The 20,334-nt window shown below is 45.3% G+C and overlaps 3 protein-coding genes across 5 annotated transcripts; all 3 read left to right on the plus strand.

The window, feature by feature from the left end:
- The first annotated feature begins 3,168 nt into the window (after positions 1-3,168).
- On the plus strand, positions 3,169-10,233 carry LOC4339828 (uncharacterized). Of its 3 annotated transcripts, none has more exons than XM_015788104.3 (18): positions 3,169-4,616; positions 5,259-5,336; positions 5,407-5,611; positions 5,687-5,804; positions 6,112-6,195; positions 6,300-6,375; positions 6,461-6,520; positions 6,608-6,660; positions 6,743-6,909; positions 7,035-7,239; positions 8,061-8,118; positions 8,297-8,353; positions 8,435-8,680; positions 9,010-9,074; positions 9,162-9,230; positions 9,310-9,403; positions 9,539-9,679; positions 9,755-10,233. In XM_015788104.3, exons 1-18 carry the CDS (start codon positions 3,390-3,392, stop codon positions 9,833-9,835), a joined length of 3,084 nt encoding a protein of 1,027 aa, XP_015643590.1. In that variant the 5' UTR covers positions 3,169-3,389; the 3' UTR covers positions 9,836-10,233. The 3 variants fall into 3 exon arrangements, with proteins under 3 accessions (XP_015643590.1, XP_015643592.1, XP_015643591.1); XM_015788106.3 differs by having other exon boundaries at positions 5,437-5,611; XM_015788105.2 differs by having other exon boundaries at positions 5,265-5,336.
- A 397-nt stretch (positions 10,234-10,630) lies between these two features.
- Positions 10,631-11,832, plus strand: LOC4339829 (uncharacterized). Its single transcript, XM_015788109.3, has 3 exons — positions 10,631-11,182; positions 11,294-11,407; positions 11,478-11,832. The coding sequence occupies exons 1-3, from the start codon at positions 10,636-10,638 to the stop codon at positions 11,630-11,632; spliced, it is 816 nt and encodes a 271-aa protein (XP_015643595.2). The 5' UTR covers positions 10,631-10,635; the 3' UTR covers positions 11,633-11,832.
- A 2,547-nt stretch (positions 11,833-14,379) lies between these two features.
- On the plus strand, positions 14,380-18,695 carry LOC4339830 (E3 ubiquitin-protein ligase RING1-like). The gene is made up of 2 exons (XM_015788839.3): positions 14,380-15,522; positions 18,378-18,695. Exon 1 carries the CDS (start codon positions 14,477-14,479, stop codon positions 15,491-15,493), a length of 1,017 nt encoding a protein of 338 aa, XP_015644325.1. The 5' UTR covers positions 14,380-14,476; the 3' UTR covers positions 15,494-15,522; positions 18,378-18,695.
- The last annotated feature ends 1,639 nt before the right edge of the window (positions 18,696-20,334 follow it).

The raw sequence follows: 20,334 nt of genomic DNA on the forward strand, positions 1-20,334 counted from the left end.
TATACTTTAAACGGATGAGATCTTAATATAAAGGGTAGGTTTAGACAGTCCAGAACCAAGTAGGGAAACAGGACGGCTAAATCAAGTAAGATCGGCTGAAACTCCGATGCTATATGTATTAGCATTCAAAGGAAGAGCTAGATAAGACGTTTCAAGACAATACTTAACAGATCGAACCTAACGGTTGCAACATTAAGCATAAAAAGAAACATAAGATCTAAGTAAATCGATGAAAACTCATTCAAGATGGTAGATACACCACATAGTCTAGCTTGACATTGACGCCTAAACCTATCGGCCGTTTCGATGATAGAGGCTAGCCGATGAAGTTTAGGTGACGGAATCAATCTAGATTATGCGGTATATATGATAACTCAGCAATTCACGTAGACAGGATTAGAGTGTCATAAAGATGTAAGCACGAATCCCGAGAACGCAATCCGCCATAACAAGCTTTACCTCTTCGTCGAAGATCAAACCCGATGCAACCCAACTCGAAAGCAAAGACTCGTAAAATAGAAAAGGGTGGTGATGCGCAGAAGTATTATTGAACTGTCGTCCCTTGATTTCAAGATGTCAGGTCTTATTTATATCCGAAGTACATAGCTTGTCCTTGCTGGACACGACTCTTATCTCTATTACAATTTAAAATACGAACAAGCCCATTAGGTGGACTCTTACCAAACATATCTTTAAGGAAACTGAAAAAACATCCTAATTAATAAATACAATTGCCCCTTTCTTCGGACCTCGATCCTTGTGTGGCAATGGCTATGAAGTGCTTTGACTAATCTTGATGATAAATGTGGGACCGTATTTTTCCCCCTGGTCGTATCGGCTTCACTCCATCAGATTTGGTGCTAGCCGATATGTGGCAGCTGATACCACTTGTAGCTGATTCGTGCAGCAGCCGATGCTGCTCGTAGCCAATGCTGCTCGTAGCCGATGTGTGCTCTGCCTTCTCAAACATAATTTATCCAAATCGGCCTTGACCCTAGCTCTGAATCCGGCTTATGGTACTACCAAATTTGGTCGTCAACAAGCGCCAGCGCAAAATCGCCCACCACGTCGCACATCGATGGACCTCCTCCTCCCCTCCACCTCCCTCCCCCATCCGCATCGCCGGCGTCGTCCTACTGTAGCCGTTCTTTAGTGGCGAGAGATGAATTACTCTGTGAATAAACAGATTTTACTAGCCCAGGGAGATGAGTGTGAGAGAGAGAGGAGGGGAGAGAGAGCCTGATGATGTGGTGTCCTGAAATGTGGGGCCCACGTGGGTCCCACGCTGACTCGCCCGCCACGTAGGATAAAATCGGGGTCAAAACCACTGAAGGATGTAAAGCGAATGGTTTTATAAGTTAAGGGATGATATATATCTGATTTTACGGTTAGGGGTAATTTGATGACAAGTTGAGGGACCTTCGGTGTACTTTTTCCTTTTCTACTCACTCTTCTGGGCCTCTAGTAGGCCATATGGGCCCCAGTTTTAGAGTGATCGGCCCAAACATGGACCGGGCCATATTGCCAGCCTGTCTAAAAAAGAAAAAGTTCACTTTGAGATCACTGATCCATCGGGCACATTAGATAGCATTGAGGACGGTTTGGTACCTATGGGGTAGTTTTGACTTGCTCTTGTTAGGTGAGGTGGCATCTTATATGGGACCCACGCAAAACTCTTTCAATGAATTGGTTTTAAAAAAATAACATGACCCACCTATCATCTTCTCCTCCCCTCTTCTCTCTCCCTTTATTCTCCTCCCTCTTCTCCTTCTCTCCATCTCTTCGATGAGTTTGTGGGGGACTTGAGGGAAGAGAATGTCGCCGGCGTGGATCAAACTCTAAGTGCTCTACCCGCATCAACCTCGACAGATGGCGAAATGCCACCAAGGATGAGAAGGTCAACATCCCGCTTCTGCTCCAGCCAACACCGCTGAGGGCGTCAAGCCGCTCGTCGCCTCCATGCACCTGCCGCTCCAAGACATCCGCACCGATACTGGTGTAGGTGGCCGCTCCTCCTGCTCACACGCTAGCTTCCAGTAGCTCTAGTGGGGAGAAAGAAAAGTTACGAGAGGAAGCGCGGCATTGGTGGCCACAATGAGGGGGCTTGACCGACACGACGCAACGATTGAGCGATAACGCGAACGGCCCTAGAGCGGCAGTCGAGCGACCTGTGTGCGATGGCGGCCGCAGCGTCGCGCTAGCTTGCGGCGTGAGGCTGATTCGCGGGCTGGGGATGCGCATGTAGGCGCCCTAGTTGATGTTGCCCTCACTCTCGTGCGTGGTGGACAAGTACAATGCGTCGCTGAACAATGCCATGGCGCCCTCATGCAACCCTGCCGCCGCGACATCCGACGTCAACACGATGCTTGTCCTTCACCTCCACTTTTTCCCCTTCGCATCACAATCCGACCTCTCCATGATGCGGTTCATCGTCTCTGGCTCTCTGCCATGGGCAGGTACATCCCTATGCCTTCTTCCTTCGTGGCCTGCTCCGTATCACTTGACGAGGACCTAGCTATTGCATACGTCTTCACCTTCAAATCCCTCATGGCGCTCAAGACCCACGAGGCTGTTGTCCCCACGCGCCTTGTGCGAGGCCGTGGCGGCACTATCCATTGGTCGTCACCCCTTCCAGTTCGTGGTGTGATGTGAAGAGGCGTGCCTCCGCCATCGCCATCGAGCATGGCAGACATCATTTCCTTGTCCTCGATTGTTTGCGCACCTCCACCACATTTGCTACCGCAGAGATCGAAGATATGAGGAGAGAGATAAGGTAGAATATTTGTTTCAATGATACGGGGGTCCCGCATGTTCTTCTTGTTTCTAGTGCCACGTCAACCAAAAACACGCTCAACACTGTATTGGGACCCAATGTAATCCCGTTTTATAATATTAGAGATATGTAGTATTTCAATTCAGGACGATTTTAAAATTTGACGATAAGACGAGGGAGCTCCAGCGAACTTTTTCCGTCTAAAAACAATCAATCATCAATCTGGATCTGGCCCATCCACATTTACTTTTCTTTCTTTTTTGAAAAAAAAAAAGCTGCATCTCCAAATTCTCCGTCTTCTTCTGGAGCGAGGAAGAGGGAAAAAAAAGAAAAGAAAGAAAAGAAAACGGAAAGTAGTACGATACAGTAATGGTAAGATGTGGGGGTGGAAACCCAAATGGTATTGGGGAGGGCAGGGGTCAGGGGGGCGCAGAGGCCTGCTTCGTTGCTCCGCCGCCGCCGCCTCCTCCTCCTCGGTTCCTCCTCCCATCTCCTCCGATCTCCTCCTCTCCAAACCCTATCAAATCCGATCCCGATCTCAGAGCAGGTGCGCGTGCGCCCGCCTCCTCCTCTAGATTTCGATCTCCACCAACAATAAGGGATCCCATCCCATCCCATGCCCGCCTCCCCATCTCCGGCGCCGCGAGCCATGAAGCGCGAGCTTGCCTTCGCACTCCAGTCGCTCTCCGCCATGTCCACCTCCCCCGGCCGCACCCGCTCCGGCCGCCCCCTCTCCTCCTCCTCCTCCTCCTCCTCCTCCTCCTCCGCCCCCGCCCCTGCCCCCAAGAGGCGGAGGAGACCGGACAAGCCCCCCGACCACGACCCCGCCCCCGCCCCCGCCCCCGACAAGGATCTTCTCGTCTCCCCTCACACGCCTCCTATGGACGCCGAGGCGCCCAAGCCCATACACCTCCTCAACGACAAGGACAAGGACAAGGAGGGGGACGATGGATCTCACCAGGATACACCCACGCTACAGTCACCCCCTCGTGGATCTGATGCTCATCCAATACCAACGGAGCTCAATGTTTCTGCTGCTGTCGCCAGGCCTCCACAACCACCCCATGCACAACCAACGGAGCTCAATGCTGTTGCCGCCGCCGCGTCTGCTCTACCAATGGAGCTTGATGCTGCTGCTGCTGCTGCTGTGCCTGCCGAATCAACGGAGCTCAATGCTGCTGCAACCGCTGTGCCCGCACAACCGACAGAGGTCAATGCTGCTGCTGAGATTGTCAAACCAATTGGGCTCAATGCTGTCGCTGCTGAGACTGCAAAGCCAGACATGGCCATGGAATTGCAGGAACCGCCTACTGTAACTGCAGCCAATGGGAGGGATGTTTCCCATGAATCATTTGAACAAAACCTGCAACACCAGGTCCTGGACAATGCCTTAACCGATCCTTCTTTGCTTGCCGAGAGCACTGCAACACCAGCCTCTACTGCTGGCCTCAAGCCTGCGAGGCGCTTCACACGATCGCTGCTCAAGAACAAACCAGAGGAAGAGCCCACAGCTAGCAAAAGTCAAGACCCTGCTGTCTCCATGATATCGGAGGACAACAACGAGGCCTCTGTTGATTTGGCTCTTGCCCCAGGGAAGCCACAGAGGAGGTTCACAAGGTCTCTTCTCAAGGTAAAGGTTGAGGCGCGCTCTACCAACAATTTGCTTCAATCCAAGGAGGCAATTGACAGCACATCAGACTCTTCTCGGTCAGTGAAGAAGATGGAGATGAAGATGTCTAAGAAGGTCGCCTGCCTCACAAAGCACCCAAGCAACATTAGAGAGTTGCTCAACACTGGCCTGCTCGAGGGAATGCCAGTCAGGTACATCATCCCCAGTAGCAAGGTACGTGAGGATAATACTTATGTTTTATGACTTTTACCAACAGCTTTTCATTTTCAGTCCATTATAGCGAGTTCCTTATTAATTATTGTGATGGCCACCATGCTAGTTTTTATTATACTATCTTGTAAGTTTTTAGCCAAGCAATGTTAAGATTACTCATGGAACTTTATCTTTAGTCTACTGTGGTATTTAGGAATTTTGTCTTTGACGTGACAGTACATGTATGCACTTATAATATGTTTACTCATCAGCTAGGTCTTATCCATGAAAATAGCTTTAATCACCTATTCTGTTATAATCGGGACCTCCCAGGGTCAGCTCCCAATCGATCTTGTGATATATTCTAAGAACAATTGCCAGGCCAACACACACCCTTGATCTTTTGCTTTGCTTTTCATGGTACACTTCTTGTGGACATGGTGTGCTATTATTTGAGTTGCACTAAGCCAGGTAGCCCCTAAAATGCTACTCTCTACGAATGATACATCTAGCCAAGAATATTAAAACTATATCTGCGTCTTTTCTTCTTTTTTTTTGGGGGGGGGGTGTTATTGATGGGAGTATCTTTGAGTGATTCACTGTGGATTATGTTCTAGCATACTTTTGTAGCTCAATGCAATTAAATTATATTTTGTTTGCAAGTTGCAGAAGGCTGTGCTGAAAGGAGTGATTACAGGCTGCAATATCCGTTGCTTTTGTTTATCCTGTAATGGTTCCAAGGTTAGTACTCCTTAATCGATAAATCGCTACACATTACAAATTGTTTACATTATCCACCTAAATTTCACAGGATGTTTGTTCTTATTTCTTTGAACAACATGCTGGGAGCAACAAAAAACATCCTGCTGACCACATATACTTGGGGAACGGTAATAGTTTGCGGGATGTGCTGCGTGCATGTGAGAGTTCTCCCTTGGAATCTCTGGAGAAAACAATACGTTCTTCCATTGATCCAATTGCGAAGAGAAGCTATGTTAATTGCCTAAACTGCAATGGTGAGGGTTTCATGCGTTTGTTTTTTGACTGATAGTTTTCCTTGGTACATTTATTTACGTCTTCTAATGCTGCAGAACATCTTTCTTCATCACAAACTGAAATCTTTGGAAGCTTTTTGTGTCAACGTTGCCTTGAGCCAAAACAACATCAAGATCCCCCTTCCCCATCTTATGCTTGTAAGAGCAATTCCAGGTAAGCAGTCCAAGCACCATAATATGTTAGATGTGTTTTGCCTAATAACTATGAGATATTGATTTGTTTGAAAATGCAAAATCTTTCCTTTGGTTAGATAATTTTGTTCAAGATATATGACTTACATCCTTAACTCACAAGAGTAACAAACTATTTTTATTTTGCTGCCCGGGATGTTTTTAATTGTATGCAAATTTCATTGTTTTGACTTATTCAGATGTTAACAGTTTTGTAATGTTCAAACTTATGCTGTTGCATTTATAAATCATCTTTTTTTTTTTGCTCCATGTTGTTTTGGGGGCTTTAGCCTGATACCAAGCTCCAAGGATTTTTTGTTGAAGAAGACACCATTAAATACAAAAGGTGGAAGTGCTGGAAAAGTAACTACAAAGTTGGTATTTCTGTACTGTTGTTTTTTTTTTCTTCTTTCTTATCATGTGACTATATGAGGCATGAACACGAAATTAATTGGTCATTTCTTGGTACTTTCTTCAGGGACACCGGGCTACACAAATTGGTCTTTAAAGTTCTGCTTGATGGTACTGAAGTAGCTTACTATGTTGATGGTCAGGTTGTTATACTCAGAGCTGCTCACTGGTTATGTTAACTACACCATTTTGCAACTTTGGTTAATAATTTGCAGTTGCATTATGCAGAGGAAAGTTGATGGGTATATCAAGGATCAAAGAATCTACTGTAATCACTGCAACCGAGTGGTGCGCTCCTTTCTTATTTATGATATATAATTTACTTCTATCATACTCCATGAAATAATTAACTTTTTGTATATGATGAGTATCCAGGTTAGCCCGTCAGCATTTGAGGCTCATGCGGGTGAGGGAACAAGACGCAAGCCGTAAGTCTTTGTTATTTCCTGTACTTAGCTTGTGTGAGCAACTTCTATTTCGGTTGCCCTTATTATACTATGTTTCTACCAGGTATGACAATATTTTTACATCAAATGGAGTATCATTACATGAGCTGTCAATGAAAATATCAAAGGACATGGAATTATCTGAACGCGAAACAGATGATTTGTGCAGAGAATGTGGTCAAGGGGGAGATATTTTCCCTTGCAAAATGTGCCCAAGGTCATTTCACCCAGGTAGAGTCTCCCATATTCCAGAATTAATTGCAAATAATGTTTAAGAATGGCTATGTTTTACTTGGGTGATGTTTTTTCTTTAACGATCAGTCCAACACTTGACCTTCTTTTTGTAAAATCTGCAGCCTGTGTAGGGCTGTCTGGAGTCCCCTCAGAGTGGTATTGTGATAATTGCAGCAACCTTGTTCAAAAGGAAAAGGCTTTAGCAGAAAATAAAAATGCTAAAGCTGCTGGAAGGCAAGCTGGAGTTGATTCTATTGAACAGATAATGAAGAGAGCTATACGGATTGTCCCAATCTCTGATGACCTTGGTGGGTGTGCCCTATGCAAGTAAGTATTCTTACTTTTCTTTTTCTTTTAATATTTTTTCTCAATTCATACTTCCATTCTGCAGTTATAGCTAGAATACGTTTTAAACTTGTTGTAATTCATAATATGCAAGCGTAATTTTGATCAATAGGCTGTAAGGAGTAATGCAGTATTCGATGGTATTGAATTAACAATCTACTAGCAAGTAGTAGTACATCACTTTTTTTTTGGTCCATGGAGAATGGTACCCGAGCAGCATGAAAACAGTGACAGACTACTTATGGACTGGGAAAATCTTTTGGTAATTTTCCAGTGGCATAAGCATAAGTATGACTGGAGCTGAAAACTCATTGGGCTAATAAGAAGAGCAAACAATGGTCTAAATGACTCTGAACAAATGCTCTGATCTAGACAGCAAAATTATACTAAGTAATGTACCTACCCATCTTTTGGAGGACTGAAAGATAGCTCAAGTCACCTTGGGTTGTTGGAGGAATGGATTTGAACTCACTCATCCATGTTCATGAATACAGCTGCAGTTGAATCTGATCCCATGATGGGACCAACAGAGTCAACACTATGTGCATATTGGATTTCTTATTTCCTTTTAAAAATTCCAACGTTAAAATCACGGGCCCAACCGAATGGCACCCAACTAACTAATGTAATGAGTAAAGTCAAAACAAATATTATAAAAGCTCTTTGTATCTTTCTTGAAGTTTCTTGTTATCCAGTACAACACCTCAAAATTGCTAGCTATTTTGTTTCTGATGTTTATCTTCTTTTCACTTTCTACATTGTACCCCCGTGATATTATTAATGGTAAGAATTTGTTTCTGCAGGCAGAAAGATTTTAACAATTCAGTATTTGATGAGCGCACTGTGATACTCTGTGACCAAGTATGCCTTATATGCCATCTTGATAGTTCCTGTTTAAGTTCCTGATATTAAAGCTTGCCTTTGTTTTTTTTATTGGATGGTATTTTTATTTTAACACTTTTTTAAAATATTTGGTGCCCCTGCATTTATTGAATTATTCTAATTCTTCACTAACATGGTTTTTTTCGTCACTATCCAGTGTGAGAAAGAGTATCATGTTGGGTGTTTGCGGAGCCAGTGGCAAGTTGACCTGAAGGTTAGCATGAAATCTTTTTTGTTTGATCACCCTTGTTCTTCATGTGTGAAAAGCTAACATTGCCTGTTTTCTTTTCTACAGGAATTACCAGAAGGGGAGTGGTTCTGTTGTAATAGTTGCTCAGAGATTCGTTCTTCCTTGGACAAGATAATCTCTGATGGAGCTTTGATTTTGGCTGAGTCAGATATTGATATCATAAGGAAGAAACATGAGATGAAAGGGTTAAGCATGGACACTAATACAGATCTGAGATGGCGATTACTTGCTGGTAGAAAGGCTTCTGAAGATGGTGACTTATTGCTCTCTGCTGCAGTCCCAATTATTCATGTAAGTAATTCATGTTTTTCTCATATGTGTAGACATGAAGTTCCATGTCTACAGTCTGAACATTTGCTAGCCAGTTTATGAAGTGGATTTGGGGTGGGGTTAGGTCCTCAGTAGTTACAAGCACGTACCAGCCATGTCTATTAACCAATGACTTGCTCGGTATGATCCACTGAGTTTTTTGTTTTTTAAAAAAAAACCTTTGTAAGTCTTAAGAATTTTTGCCAACATTGATGAGCCTTCAAGTCCAGTCCATGCATAATTTCTAGCAAGGTTTTATATTGAGTTTTTGCAACTGGTGGTTCTTCTCACCAAGTATCTATCTATTGCAGCAATCTTTTGATCCAATCATTGAAGTTCAGAGCGGGAGGGATCTAATTCCTGAGATGGTCAATGGGTAAGAGAACTATCCTTCCATATTTCTCCCAATGCATTGTCCCTCTGTCTATGTGTAAGAAATTTCCCATTTCCTCTAATCTCCCAGGAGGAGACCCAAGGATGGAATGCCTGGCCAAGATTATAGTGGAATGTACTGTGCAGTGTTAACTTTAGGGTAAGAATTCTTTATGATGATTAAGATTTGGCCAAAACTTTTGTGTTCATTGTTGTTGATACAAACTTGAATGTTGCAGCACTTCTGTTGTGTCAGCTGCATTGTTGCGAGTCATGGGAGGTGAAGTGGCCGAACTGCCACTAGTTGCTACAAGTAAAGACCTTCAAGGACTGGTGAGTTGTCTAAATTTGTTCTTTATATTATGCTTCATTCTTGTGTTATTATCTGGCAACGAATGCACTTGTGTAAAGAAGAAATATGCTCTTTTTGTTCCATGTTTCTTTCTAATAATTTGTTGCTCCAAACAGGGCTACTTCCAAGCTTTGTTCTCGTGCATAGAGAGGATGCTTATTTCTCTGAAGATCAAACACTTCATGCTTCCAGCCGCCCAGGAAGCTGAAGGCATCTGGATGAACAAATTTGGCTTCACTAAAATTCCTCAGGAACAGGTTTGTGTTAATCTGCACAGTTTTTAGTGATGACGAGAAATTTAAATCTAATTTTAACTCTCCACCTGGTTGCAGTCGGATGCTTATCTTAATGGGGCACACCTGACTATATTCCATGGAACGTCAAATCTGTACAAGGCTATTCCTTCGTCATAATATTGGTTTGAAGCCTTGTGCTGTGCATGTATGCAGTCAGACAGATTTGTGTTTTGAAGCTCTGCTGACAACTGTACATAAGATGATGAAGCATGGGCTAAAGGATGATGATAGCACACAGAAGAAAGGGGGAGAAAAGATGAAAGATAAAAGTAACTCGAGGCGGCATGATATTGGTCGACCAAAATTCTTATCCTTCAGTTTGGAGATATGCTGGATGATGGAGGCAATGCATTTTGCTTAATTTTGTTTATCTTTTTTTAAAAAAAAAATTGGCTTTCAGCATTTTCAGTGTGGCTGCTATGCCGCTGAGAAATGCAGCTATTTTTGATGTACAGACCTCAAACATCAGAAACTGCAGGTTTAATGCAGTGCTGACCCTGTTCTGTTTGGAGTTAGACTTTTGGTCTGTTTCTTGGGTTGGCATTATTGCAAGATTTGGAAGGGCCTGTTTGATGTGGCTGTCAAGTTTTGATGGGAAAGAGCATATTGTATTTGTGGATATACATGCTAGCTTAAGTAAAAGTTTTGAAGGAATGCAGTAAGTAGTGGTATTGACATGGAATTCGGGAGAAGTCATCTCTTGAGTGTAAAATATTACAGAGCTTGCTCCTGTTAGTTTATTTCATAGGCAAAATTGAATGTCGTGCCGGCGCGTGTTGCTTGCTATTGGGGTCTTACTTAACAGGAAGAAGATAGGGCAGGCAGGCCGGCCCATCTTAAAGCCCATCCCGTCTCGATCTCACGCCAACAGCAACAACAGGTACAAGTCCGTCCGCCGCCGCCGCCGAGAGCGAGAGATGGAGATGGATCCCCCTCGGCTGGGCATGGGCGCGTACTCCGGCCCCGTCCGCCCGGTCGGGGACGGGGACGGCGGCGCCGCGGGCGAGACGATGCTGCTCTGGGCCCTCGGCCAGCCGGCAGCGCAGCGCCACAACGCCTTCGTCCGCCACGGCGCGCACTCCCTCACCCTCGACGCCTGCGGCCGCCGTCTCTCCCTGCTCCAGTCCCCGTCCTCCATGTCCACGCCCGGCGTCACCGGCGCCGTTGTGTGGGACAGCGGCGTCGTCCTCGCCAAGTTCCTCGAGCACGCCGTCGACTCGGGCCTCCTTACCCTCCGGGCCGCGCGGGCGCTCGAGCTGGGAGCGGGCTGCGGCCTTGCTGGCTGCGTCGCCGCGCTCCTCGGAGCCCACGTGCTGCTCACCGACCTCCCTGACCGCCTCAAGCTCCTCAGGAAGAATATCGACCTCAACGTCGGGGACGACGCAAGGGGCTCTGCTCGGGTCGCCCAACTCGTCTGGGCTGATGATCCTCACCCGGACTTGCTCAACCCACCTCTAGATTACGGTCATTCTTCCTTACTTTTGTATTACTATCTTCTCACTAATAATTGATAGAAATTAATTACTGGAGTACTCCAGTTAGTTAGTAGTAAGAAGAAATGAATTGGAATTTCAGTGCTTGGGTCGGACGTGATCTACAGCGAGGAGGCAGTGGATGATCTGCTGCTCACCCTCAAGCACCTCTCAGCCCCTCACACCACCATCATCCTCGCAGCAGAACTCCGCAATGGTACATTCAGATTCTTAATATCCAACCTAGTACAAGTGGAATCCACTTGACAATTTAATTTCGCATCCAGATGCTGTACTGGAGTGCTTCTTGGAGGCAGCAATGGCGGACTTCCAAGTCGGCTGCATCGAGCAACAGCAATGGCACCCAGATTTCCGCTCTACACGTGTTGCCTTGTTCATCTTGCTCAAGAAACCACCTTCCCAACCGGACGTGCTGCTCTAGCTCCAAATTTTGGGCGTCCCTCATCGAAAGCTGAATTGTAGCGGAGTACCAGCATTTACTCCATCCTTTGTTCTGGACTCTGGAGTTTAATTTTACACCTTTTGCATGTATGGAATTAGGGGGTCAAAACTGTACGCTTTTGTTTTCTCCTATTGATTACGTGCACTTCGGAAATGAAATTGAAAATTGTAGAGACACCATTTAATCGGTCTACTCCTTTTATATATATAGGATTTTTAAGACAAAATATATCATATAGTTCCGACGATTCATTAGAATGAAACAAATATAAATTCTACTAACAAATATTAGAGTGAATCAACTTGTGATGTAAGATAAACCATACCGTTTTTGAGAAAACAAATTGGCTAGGAAAATTTCCCATCCTCGTGTCATGCTCCTTCAATTTAGACGGCCCTTTTCTTTTCTAATAATTGGATTAAATAAACACTCTTTACTAGCTCCTAAAAGATATGATTTTTACAAACTATATGTGAATATCTTATAATACTTTTTTCAATATATGTTTCAATTTCATAATAGTATAAAGATTAGGTCATATGTACACTCAAATAATTCCACTATTCAACCATTCAAACAGTTGAGCATACATTCTGGGCCTCTTTGGTTCACAGGATTTCCAAATCATATAAATAGGAAAAACACAGAAATATTATAGAAATGCACGTGCAAAATAAAAGATTGGACCACAGGAATTTTTCATACACTGAGCTGAACATAAGAGAATGGAGTGGAAGTTTTCATTCTTATGGAATTAATACATTTTTGAGGATTGGCGTAGAAAACTTTCCTTTAAATCCTATAAACCGAATGTATGAATAGTGTTTATTTCAAAGGAATTGAGACTTTCTTTAGGAACAAGGCCTCAAACTAGTAGTGTTTCATATCGTGCTATTTTAGAAGGGAAAAAGTACACTGAAGGTCCCTCAACTTGTCCTCGTGTTATAAAATCATCCCCCAACCGTAAAACCGGATACAACGTATCCCCTAACTTACAAAACCAGTGTAAACTAGATCCCTCAGCGGTTTTGACCCCGGTTTGTCTGATGTGGCGACTGAGTCAGCGTAGGACCCACGTGGGCCCCATACGTCAGGATGCCACGTCAGCGACCAGCCTCTCCCTTCCTCTCCTTTCCTCCCTTCTCTCTCTCCCACTCTTCTCTCTGGATTGGGCAGGCCGCCCGGCGGTGGGGAGGTCGTTGCCGGGGCGAGGAGGTCCGACGGCCGGCCGCGACGTGGCGGCGGCGGCCGGGACGAGGACGTTCTTCTTCACGGGCATCCTCCTAAAGCTCCCGACCCAGCGCAAGGTCCCCGATTTGCGCGCACGCCGAGAACGCCGCGGCGGCGGCGACGGTGTCGATGCACACGCCGCTATCATCCGCCATGGCCGTACAAGAAACGACGTCCCGGCCAGCCGGCGGGGAATCCGTCGAAGAGCGCCCACGTGGAGGCGAGCTCGACGCGCGCGAGGTAGAGCTCGACGAGCCCATCGCGGACGGCGAGGCGGTGGTCGAGGCCGAGCTTGGCCGCGTGTGCGTGCACGGCCGGCGCGGCCTCGCCGTGGTCGGCGATCAAGCCCTTGATAAGGGCCCTGAGGCAAAGCGGCGGCAGTGGCGCTCCGGCGAGCTCCTCGCCGGTGCCCTTCTGCGAGCTGCGGTAGCTGTACTAGATTAACTTCTTGCATTTTTTTTTGCCTAATTGTGATTTGCCAGTAGAATGACACTGATTTTCTATGGCCTCTTAGTTGGATGAGATAAGAAGAGATGAGTATGACGAGATGGCATTTGTAGCACGAGATTAATTTCTTGCCTGTTTCTGCTGGATGCTAAATTTGCAAGCTTTGATTCCCGATTTAATGGCTGCGATGGCTGTAGATAAATCCCAGCTGGTGGATCCCTTGATGTGTCTCGATCGAGTTCCGGGAGGCAGCAGCAGCAGCAGCAATGTCCGGCACCGCCAACGCGACCTCGCCGGCCGCTGGCGCTGGCACGCCGCGGTCGCGGCTGCCGCCGTGGACGCGGCACAAGACGCTGGTGTTGCTTGCCGGCCGCCGGCGCTGGCACGCCGTTGTGGACGCGGCACAAGACGCTGGTGTTGCTCCTCCGTGCTCCCGCCGCCCGCCGCCCTTCCCTTCTGGGTCGCCGCCCCCTCATCGCCGGCCGGCCGTCGGACCTCCATGCCCCGGCGACCTCCTCCCCACCGCCGGCCGTCCAGAGCCCCACAGAGGAGTGAGAGAGAGAGAGAGAGGAGGAAGTGAGAGAAGAGAGGAAATAGAGAAGAGGCTGACGTGGCATGCTGACATGTGGGGTTCACGTGGGTCCCACGCTGATTCAGCCGCCAACAAAACCTGGATAAAAACCGCCTAGGGATCTATCGTAACCGGTTTTGATTAGTTAAGAGACGTCGGATATCTGGTTTTGCAGTTTGAGGACGTTTTTGTAACTCGATGACAAGTTCAGGGACCTTCGGTGTACTTTTTCCTTTTAGAAGGGAGGAGGAAGACGGTGAAAAGAAGACAAACAGTTGGGCCTAATTGGGCCTGGGGAAAACTTACTTGGGCGGGGCTTGTGGGGGGTGGGAGGTTCGAGAGCCTTCTGGGAGAAGGAGAGAGCGCTTGCCTGACACTGCAGTGGCCCCACTTGTCAGTCACAGTAGGTGGACCCGTACACGTACACGCCTCTTTCCTTTACTCTTCTTCTTCTTTCTTCTTCTCCTCGAGTCGAGTCGAGAATTGTTAGATTTAGGTCTCCCCCATATCCCCATTCCCATCTCTCTCTCTCGAGTCTCGACGGCGGCTGCTGCTGCGGCGTCGCCTGCGGTGCGATGTCGTCGTCTCCGGCGCATGCTCAGCGCTTCTACTGCCACCAGTGCGACCGCACCGTCCCCATCCCGCCGCCCACCTCCCCCGACGCCGACGTCCTCTGCCCGTTCTGCGGTGGAGGCTTCGTCGAGGAGCTTGGGGAGGACATCAACCCCAACCCCAACCCCAACCCTAGCCCCTTCCTGCCACACCACCCCTTCTTCCCCTTCGCCTCCCCATCCTTCGACCTCCGCAACCCTAGCGACCTCGCGGCCTTCTTCGGGCCCCCCTCCCCCTCCCCCTCCCCCTCCCCAGCCGCCAGGCACTTCGACCCCTCCAACTTCCTCCATGATCACTTCACCGGCCTCCTCTCTGGCGGCGCCACCATCCAGATCGTCCTCGAGGGCTCCTCCGCCTCCCTCCCCCTCGGGGGCGCCGCCGCCGGGCCCGGGGGGATCAGCCTCGGCGACTACTTCGTCGGCTCTGGCCTCGAGCAGCTCATCCAGCAGCTCGCCGAGAACGACCCCAACCGCTACGGCACCCCTCCTGCCGCCAAGTCCGCCGTCGCCGCGCTCCCTGACGTCGCCGTCTCCGCCGACATGATGGCCGCCGATGGAGGGGCCCAGTGCGCCGTCTGCATGGACGACTTCCACCTCGGAGCTGCCGCCAAGCAGCTCCCCTGCAAACACGTCTTCCACAAGGATTGCATCCTCCCCTGGCTCGACCTTCACAGCTCCTGCCCCGTTTGCCGCTTCGAGCTTCCCACCGATGACCCTCACCACGCCCACCCAACCCTTGGATCTCACCGCCCCGCCGCACCCGCCTCTGCCTCTGCCTCTCCCTCTCCAGCTCCACCACCTAGGCTGGCTGAGAGAAGGTTCAGGATATCGCTGCCATGGCCTCTCCGTGCTGCGTTTGGCGGCCAGGCGGAGAGCAGCAATCCTACCAATCAGGATCCTGTTGGTGGTTCTACTGATGCTTCCGGTTCTGGCAACAACAATGCAACTGGAGGTCATCGTGGCTACGATGATCTTGACTGAAGAGCATCGGACAAAGAGGGGATGAGGAGGTATAAGTTACTCTATAGCTTTTATATTTTTTTTTGTAAGATGATTACGCTAATGTTGATACTTTTACATGCTCTACCAACAGCCATATTAGTTTTCGAGATATAACCATTCATTTTAGTGTTCTAATATTACTACATGGATTGAAAAAGAAGGGACCCTTCTTTTAACCTTAAGTCATCCATTTCTGATATCTGTTCAATGACAGTTTGGTGTGCTCGATTTAGATTAGAGGTTTTCGCGATCTATAACATTCTTCGTTTATGTGCTAAACATCCGTGGGTTGAGAGTTGGGAACTTGCGCCTAGGGAATGCGTCATGCCATGCGGTGGGAGTCAGTCTTGTGAATAAATCTGTGGCTATGCGAGTCGGCTGGTAGGAAAATGCTTCAGTAAGGCCCACATGTATCCTCATTTATTTCAGTCGATTGGCCAAACATACACTTAATTGGTGGTTAATGCTTACATGTATTTGGTATGCCACAAGATGATTGGTTGCATGTTTAAACTATCAATAGTTGATTGGCAGTAGTGTGTAATGAGACACGTAGTATGTGCTTAAACTGGTTAATCAAGAAATCTGAGTTCTTTTCATGTATTCCGATCTAATGGTTCATATTATCTTTCTTGGTTTGGTCAATCTTAAATTCTGTATCGTGCTAGACAAGCTTGAAAAGGAATGTATTGTTGACCGATGGTTCATATTATCTTTCTTGGTTTGGTCAAACTAAAATTCTGTATTGTGCTAGACAAGCTTGAAAAGGAATGCACTGTTGACCGATGATTTCGAAAGGAGTTTGTGCTCTGTAGGCTACAGTAGTTTGATATACTTCTGCCAGCTTTTTATTGGACCACGTGGTGCAGTAATTTTTTCGATGTGGGAGGAACATACGTGCTCTTGATCCGTCTGGATAGATCTGTACGTCTTGATCCGTCTGGATAGATCCGTACGTCACGCTGCTGAAAAAGGGAAAAAGGAAGAAGCAATACGGGTTCACACACAGGCTGGCATCTAGCTGGGCCTTAGATTGCTTGGGCCTTGCTGGCTGGTGAATGGTGGTCACACACGTAGGAGTAAGGGTGCAAGCGGGCAGGCCCACGAACCCACTTATAGTATAAATAAGCGGGTTATCCGGCGTATTATGGATTACCTGCTTATTTGTACTATAAGTGGGTTCGTGGGCATGCCCGCTTGGTAGGAGTAGGCAGATAAAGAAGAAAAGAGAAGTAGAAAAAATAAAATAAAGAGGTACAAATAGTTTTCTGAAATTATGAGTATGATATACTACAGGTTAAGCTGTAGATTGAAGCAAGTACGGTAACTACACAGACATCCTGTATGTCTATAAAATACGCCTAAAAACAAAAAATAGAAAAATTAAATGTCTTCGATCGAACTTCTTAAGCCTCGGAAATCTTTTTCAGAACTTATATTCCACTAATACTACAAATTTGGAAGGTTTATTTGCAAAATTTTTGTGTCTTATGAATTCGCTGCAGTTTTGAGAAAACATATCTTTGTTTCTCCCTAATGGCATATAATCATTTGCCAAAGTTAAACACACATCCATAACTCAACAAAATTATTCACAAATATAAATTACTATGCTACTTTGATCCATCTCAACATTGCAAAAATATTTAAAATACATTATAAGGTCTTGTGGAAATTAAACTTTTTCTATATTATGTACGGGCTATAAATAACCGGCACGCCTAAAGGTGCGCTGATTTTCTAAGACATTAAGAATTAGGTCAATATTTATTGATTATATACCATCAACCTTTGCTGTATTGCATGATCAGTGTGTGGATGGGCTTTGCGCTTTGGCTATTGTTATTTATGGTTAAGTGCTAAAATATCCTTTGTTTGACCAAATAACCAAGTTGCTAGGTTTATGCACTCTACATCTACTGTGGATAGAAGTAAGTGTCTGAAAAAGTTTGATCTTTGTTTTTGTAGCTTTATTTGATTAGCCAGCTTTACCATTTTGTTATTATCAGGATACGTTTCATAATGTCATTCTAGTTTCTGTTGCTTCCTATCTTTGGTTGTGATAAGCATTCAGGCCCCGTTTGGCTAATGGGAAAGGGAAATCATTTCCCACCCACTAAAAGACATCTTTAAATCCTAACCATTCATTCTCCCTCTTCCATTTAATCCTAACCCTTTATTCATTTCCCAATCCCAATCTCACCCCAGGGTTAAGATATCTTATTTTCCCTGCATCAGATACTCAAATTAAAGCATTATTTTTAGTGGGTAACCATGTTTTTCAGAACCACTCGCTCTGATGACAATTTGTTACTGCTATCCACGCTCATTTTTCATATCAAGTTCAGAAACTGAAACTTCCGCCCCATATAGCCTGCTGCCTTTTCCACTCTATTGATTATTTAATGTATTATACAAAACAACCTAATCGTTGAGGGATCTAATTAGTCTGATGTGTTTTGCACCCTCTTGAAGTATGGTGAATGACTGCTAATTTTTGTGACACAAGAAATGGGAAAATACATGCTAAGTGGACTAGTTTAGGAGTCTGGGCGGCTGGGCCTGATGAAAGTTCTGTGCGTCTCCTTTGCAGAACTTAGAATCTATTCCGCGAGAACACTATATTTTCAAACGGAGTATTAATTTTGGTACAAGGGCTGGCTAACAATGCAGGGAGAGGGAGCACGTGCATCAGTATACACAGATGAATGTGCCTCTGATTTTAGCTTTCTTGCTATAAGTTGCCCTCCTGTTGTAAATTGGGCATAAGTAAATTTTTTCTATTTTGTTTTGCAAAACTATTATAGTAAGCTTAAGCACCCCAATCCCTTTCCTGATGCAGTGTTGATGGTTTTGCTTGCAGGGGCGAGGGACATTGTTTGGAGAAGAGGTGCGCCGCGGCAATGAAGCTAGCCTATTCCGTTCTATTCACCTATCAATGACGAGAAGAAATGTTGGATTTTTTCCCCCTTCCTTAATTGTGGCATGGATTTACTATTGCTGGTTTTGGGGTCCTCTGGTGGTGTAGAGAATTTTCTATGGGGGCCCTTTTCTTGGTGACATGGACATAGACTGGTGGTGAAAAAAAAGAAAGGATGGTGGTGGGGATGTTATACATTTTAAGTACTATATGTTACTTGTCATATATACATATCTGGGAGATCTGAAAGCTTTCCTCTGATTGCTGGCGTTGGCGAGCTAAACAACCAGTGCACGATGAGCGTCCTCTTTTTTAATAGCGATCGGATCGCGTACGTGCTCTCTTCGACGCATCAACTTTTGTACTGGTAGTTCTCTCAATTTGGTCTAAGCTCCCGTCGGAGGGCTCATACAACTTGGATTCGGGGTTTGGGTAATGGGGATAAGACCTTGGACGCTGATTTGGTTATACTCAGAAAACCATTCTCTCGTCCTTGGCGCTAGTTTGGCATGGAGCGCTGGAATCAATCAAGAAAGAAGTCGATCTTTGGCCAAGTCCAAGTGCAGCGAGCGTTCATTTGCTCATTCGTTTTAGTGCCTTGGTTTGATGCAATGTGGACTTTACAAAAATTAACGGGCCTTTACAATTGAATGAACCTTTTTACATGTTTCTAATTTTAAAGAATGAATCAATGTTAAATGGATTATAATGTGTTTAGTATTTAATTTCAAAATATGAACTTGTATAAAGAAATTAAAAATGACAGTGGATTATTTAGATGATGAATGATAATGGATTTGAATTTATGTTTCACTTGTAAGTTACTTTGATTTAACTAAAAAGGCAATTTATTTTAAAAGAGGTAGAACGTATTTTATTTATAAAAGATCTGTCATTATCTTTTTAGCTGAACTAATTTTTCGATGTGCTATAATTTCTTTTATGAACATGTAATTTTAACGTTGCTACTCCTTTCATCCCATAAAAAACTAATCTAATACTGGATGTGACATATCTAGTACTATAAATCTGGACATACCTTTGTCTAGATTCATTGTACTATAATGTGTCACATCTAGTTTTAGATTCGTTTTTTTTTGGACGGAGAGAGTACTAGCTAGTGATTGTGGGGCTGGCTGGCCCAAGCATTGGGGCGCACAAATAAATAGCGCCATGGTGCGAGAGAGAGAACGACAAGGGTATATCTATACTTTCTATATAGTTGGTACCCACTAAATTATTAGAAGCTAAAGCTTAACATGCAAGCATGCCACATCATCACCCACTAGCAATTACTATTCTAGCCTATTTTAATCCCATGCAAGCATGATACATCATCTACAATATTATATTATAGAGATCAACAAGTATATGTCAAATCATCTTCCTCACATTATTTTCTCAACATTTCAACTATCATCATTTCTACAATATTTAACATATATTTATCCGTGAATCCCGCAGCAAAGCGCGGGGTATCACCTAGTTATACAAAAATCAAACCCGATCGAGTCTCGCTTTCTCCTCGCGTCCGATGTTTCTCCGTCTCCAGTCATATATATTTGAAGGGAAGGGGCCGAACAACTCTTCCTTGGTTTTTGTCTTTAGTTTTTTTTTCTCCGTAGATATTCGGAATTTATTTGCGAAGTTAGGGATGCCACGTGCTCCTGGCCTAACGGGCAGCTTTAGAAAAGTATTCTATATATTTCATATTACTTAAAAAACTGCCCATGCCTGGCAACGATGAGAGCTATTTTAATCCTATTATTGTTACTAGAAAAATGCCCATGCGTTGCAACGGACGAAGTCTATTTTAATCTTATTATTCTTATATGATTTAGTTAAGATGAAATTCACTGTGAGAGTTCGCTTGGATATATATATATTTTTAGAAAATCAT

This window comes from Oryza sativa, chromosome 6 (assembly GCF_034140825.1).
Source record: "Oryza sativa Japonica Group chromosome 6, ASM3414082v1".
Classification (NCBI taxonomy): domain Eukaryota; kingdom Viridiplantae; phylum Streptophyta; class Magnoliopsida; order Poales; family Poaceae; genus Oryza; species Oryza sativa.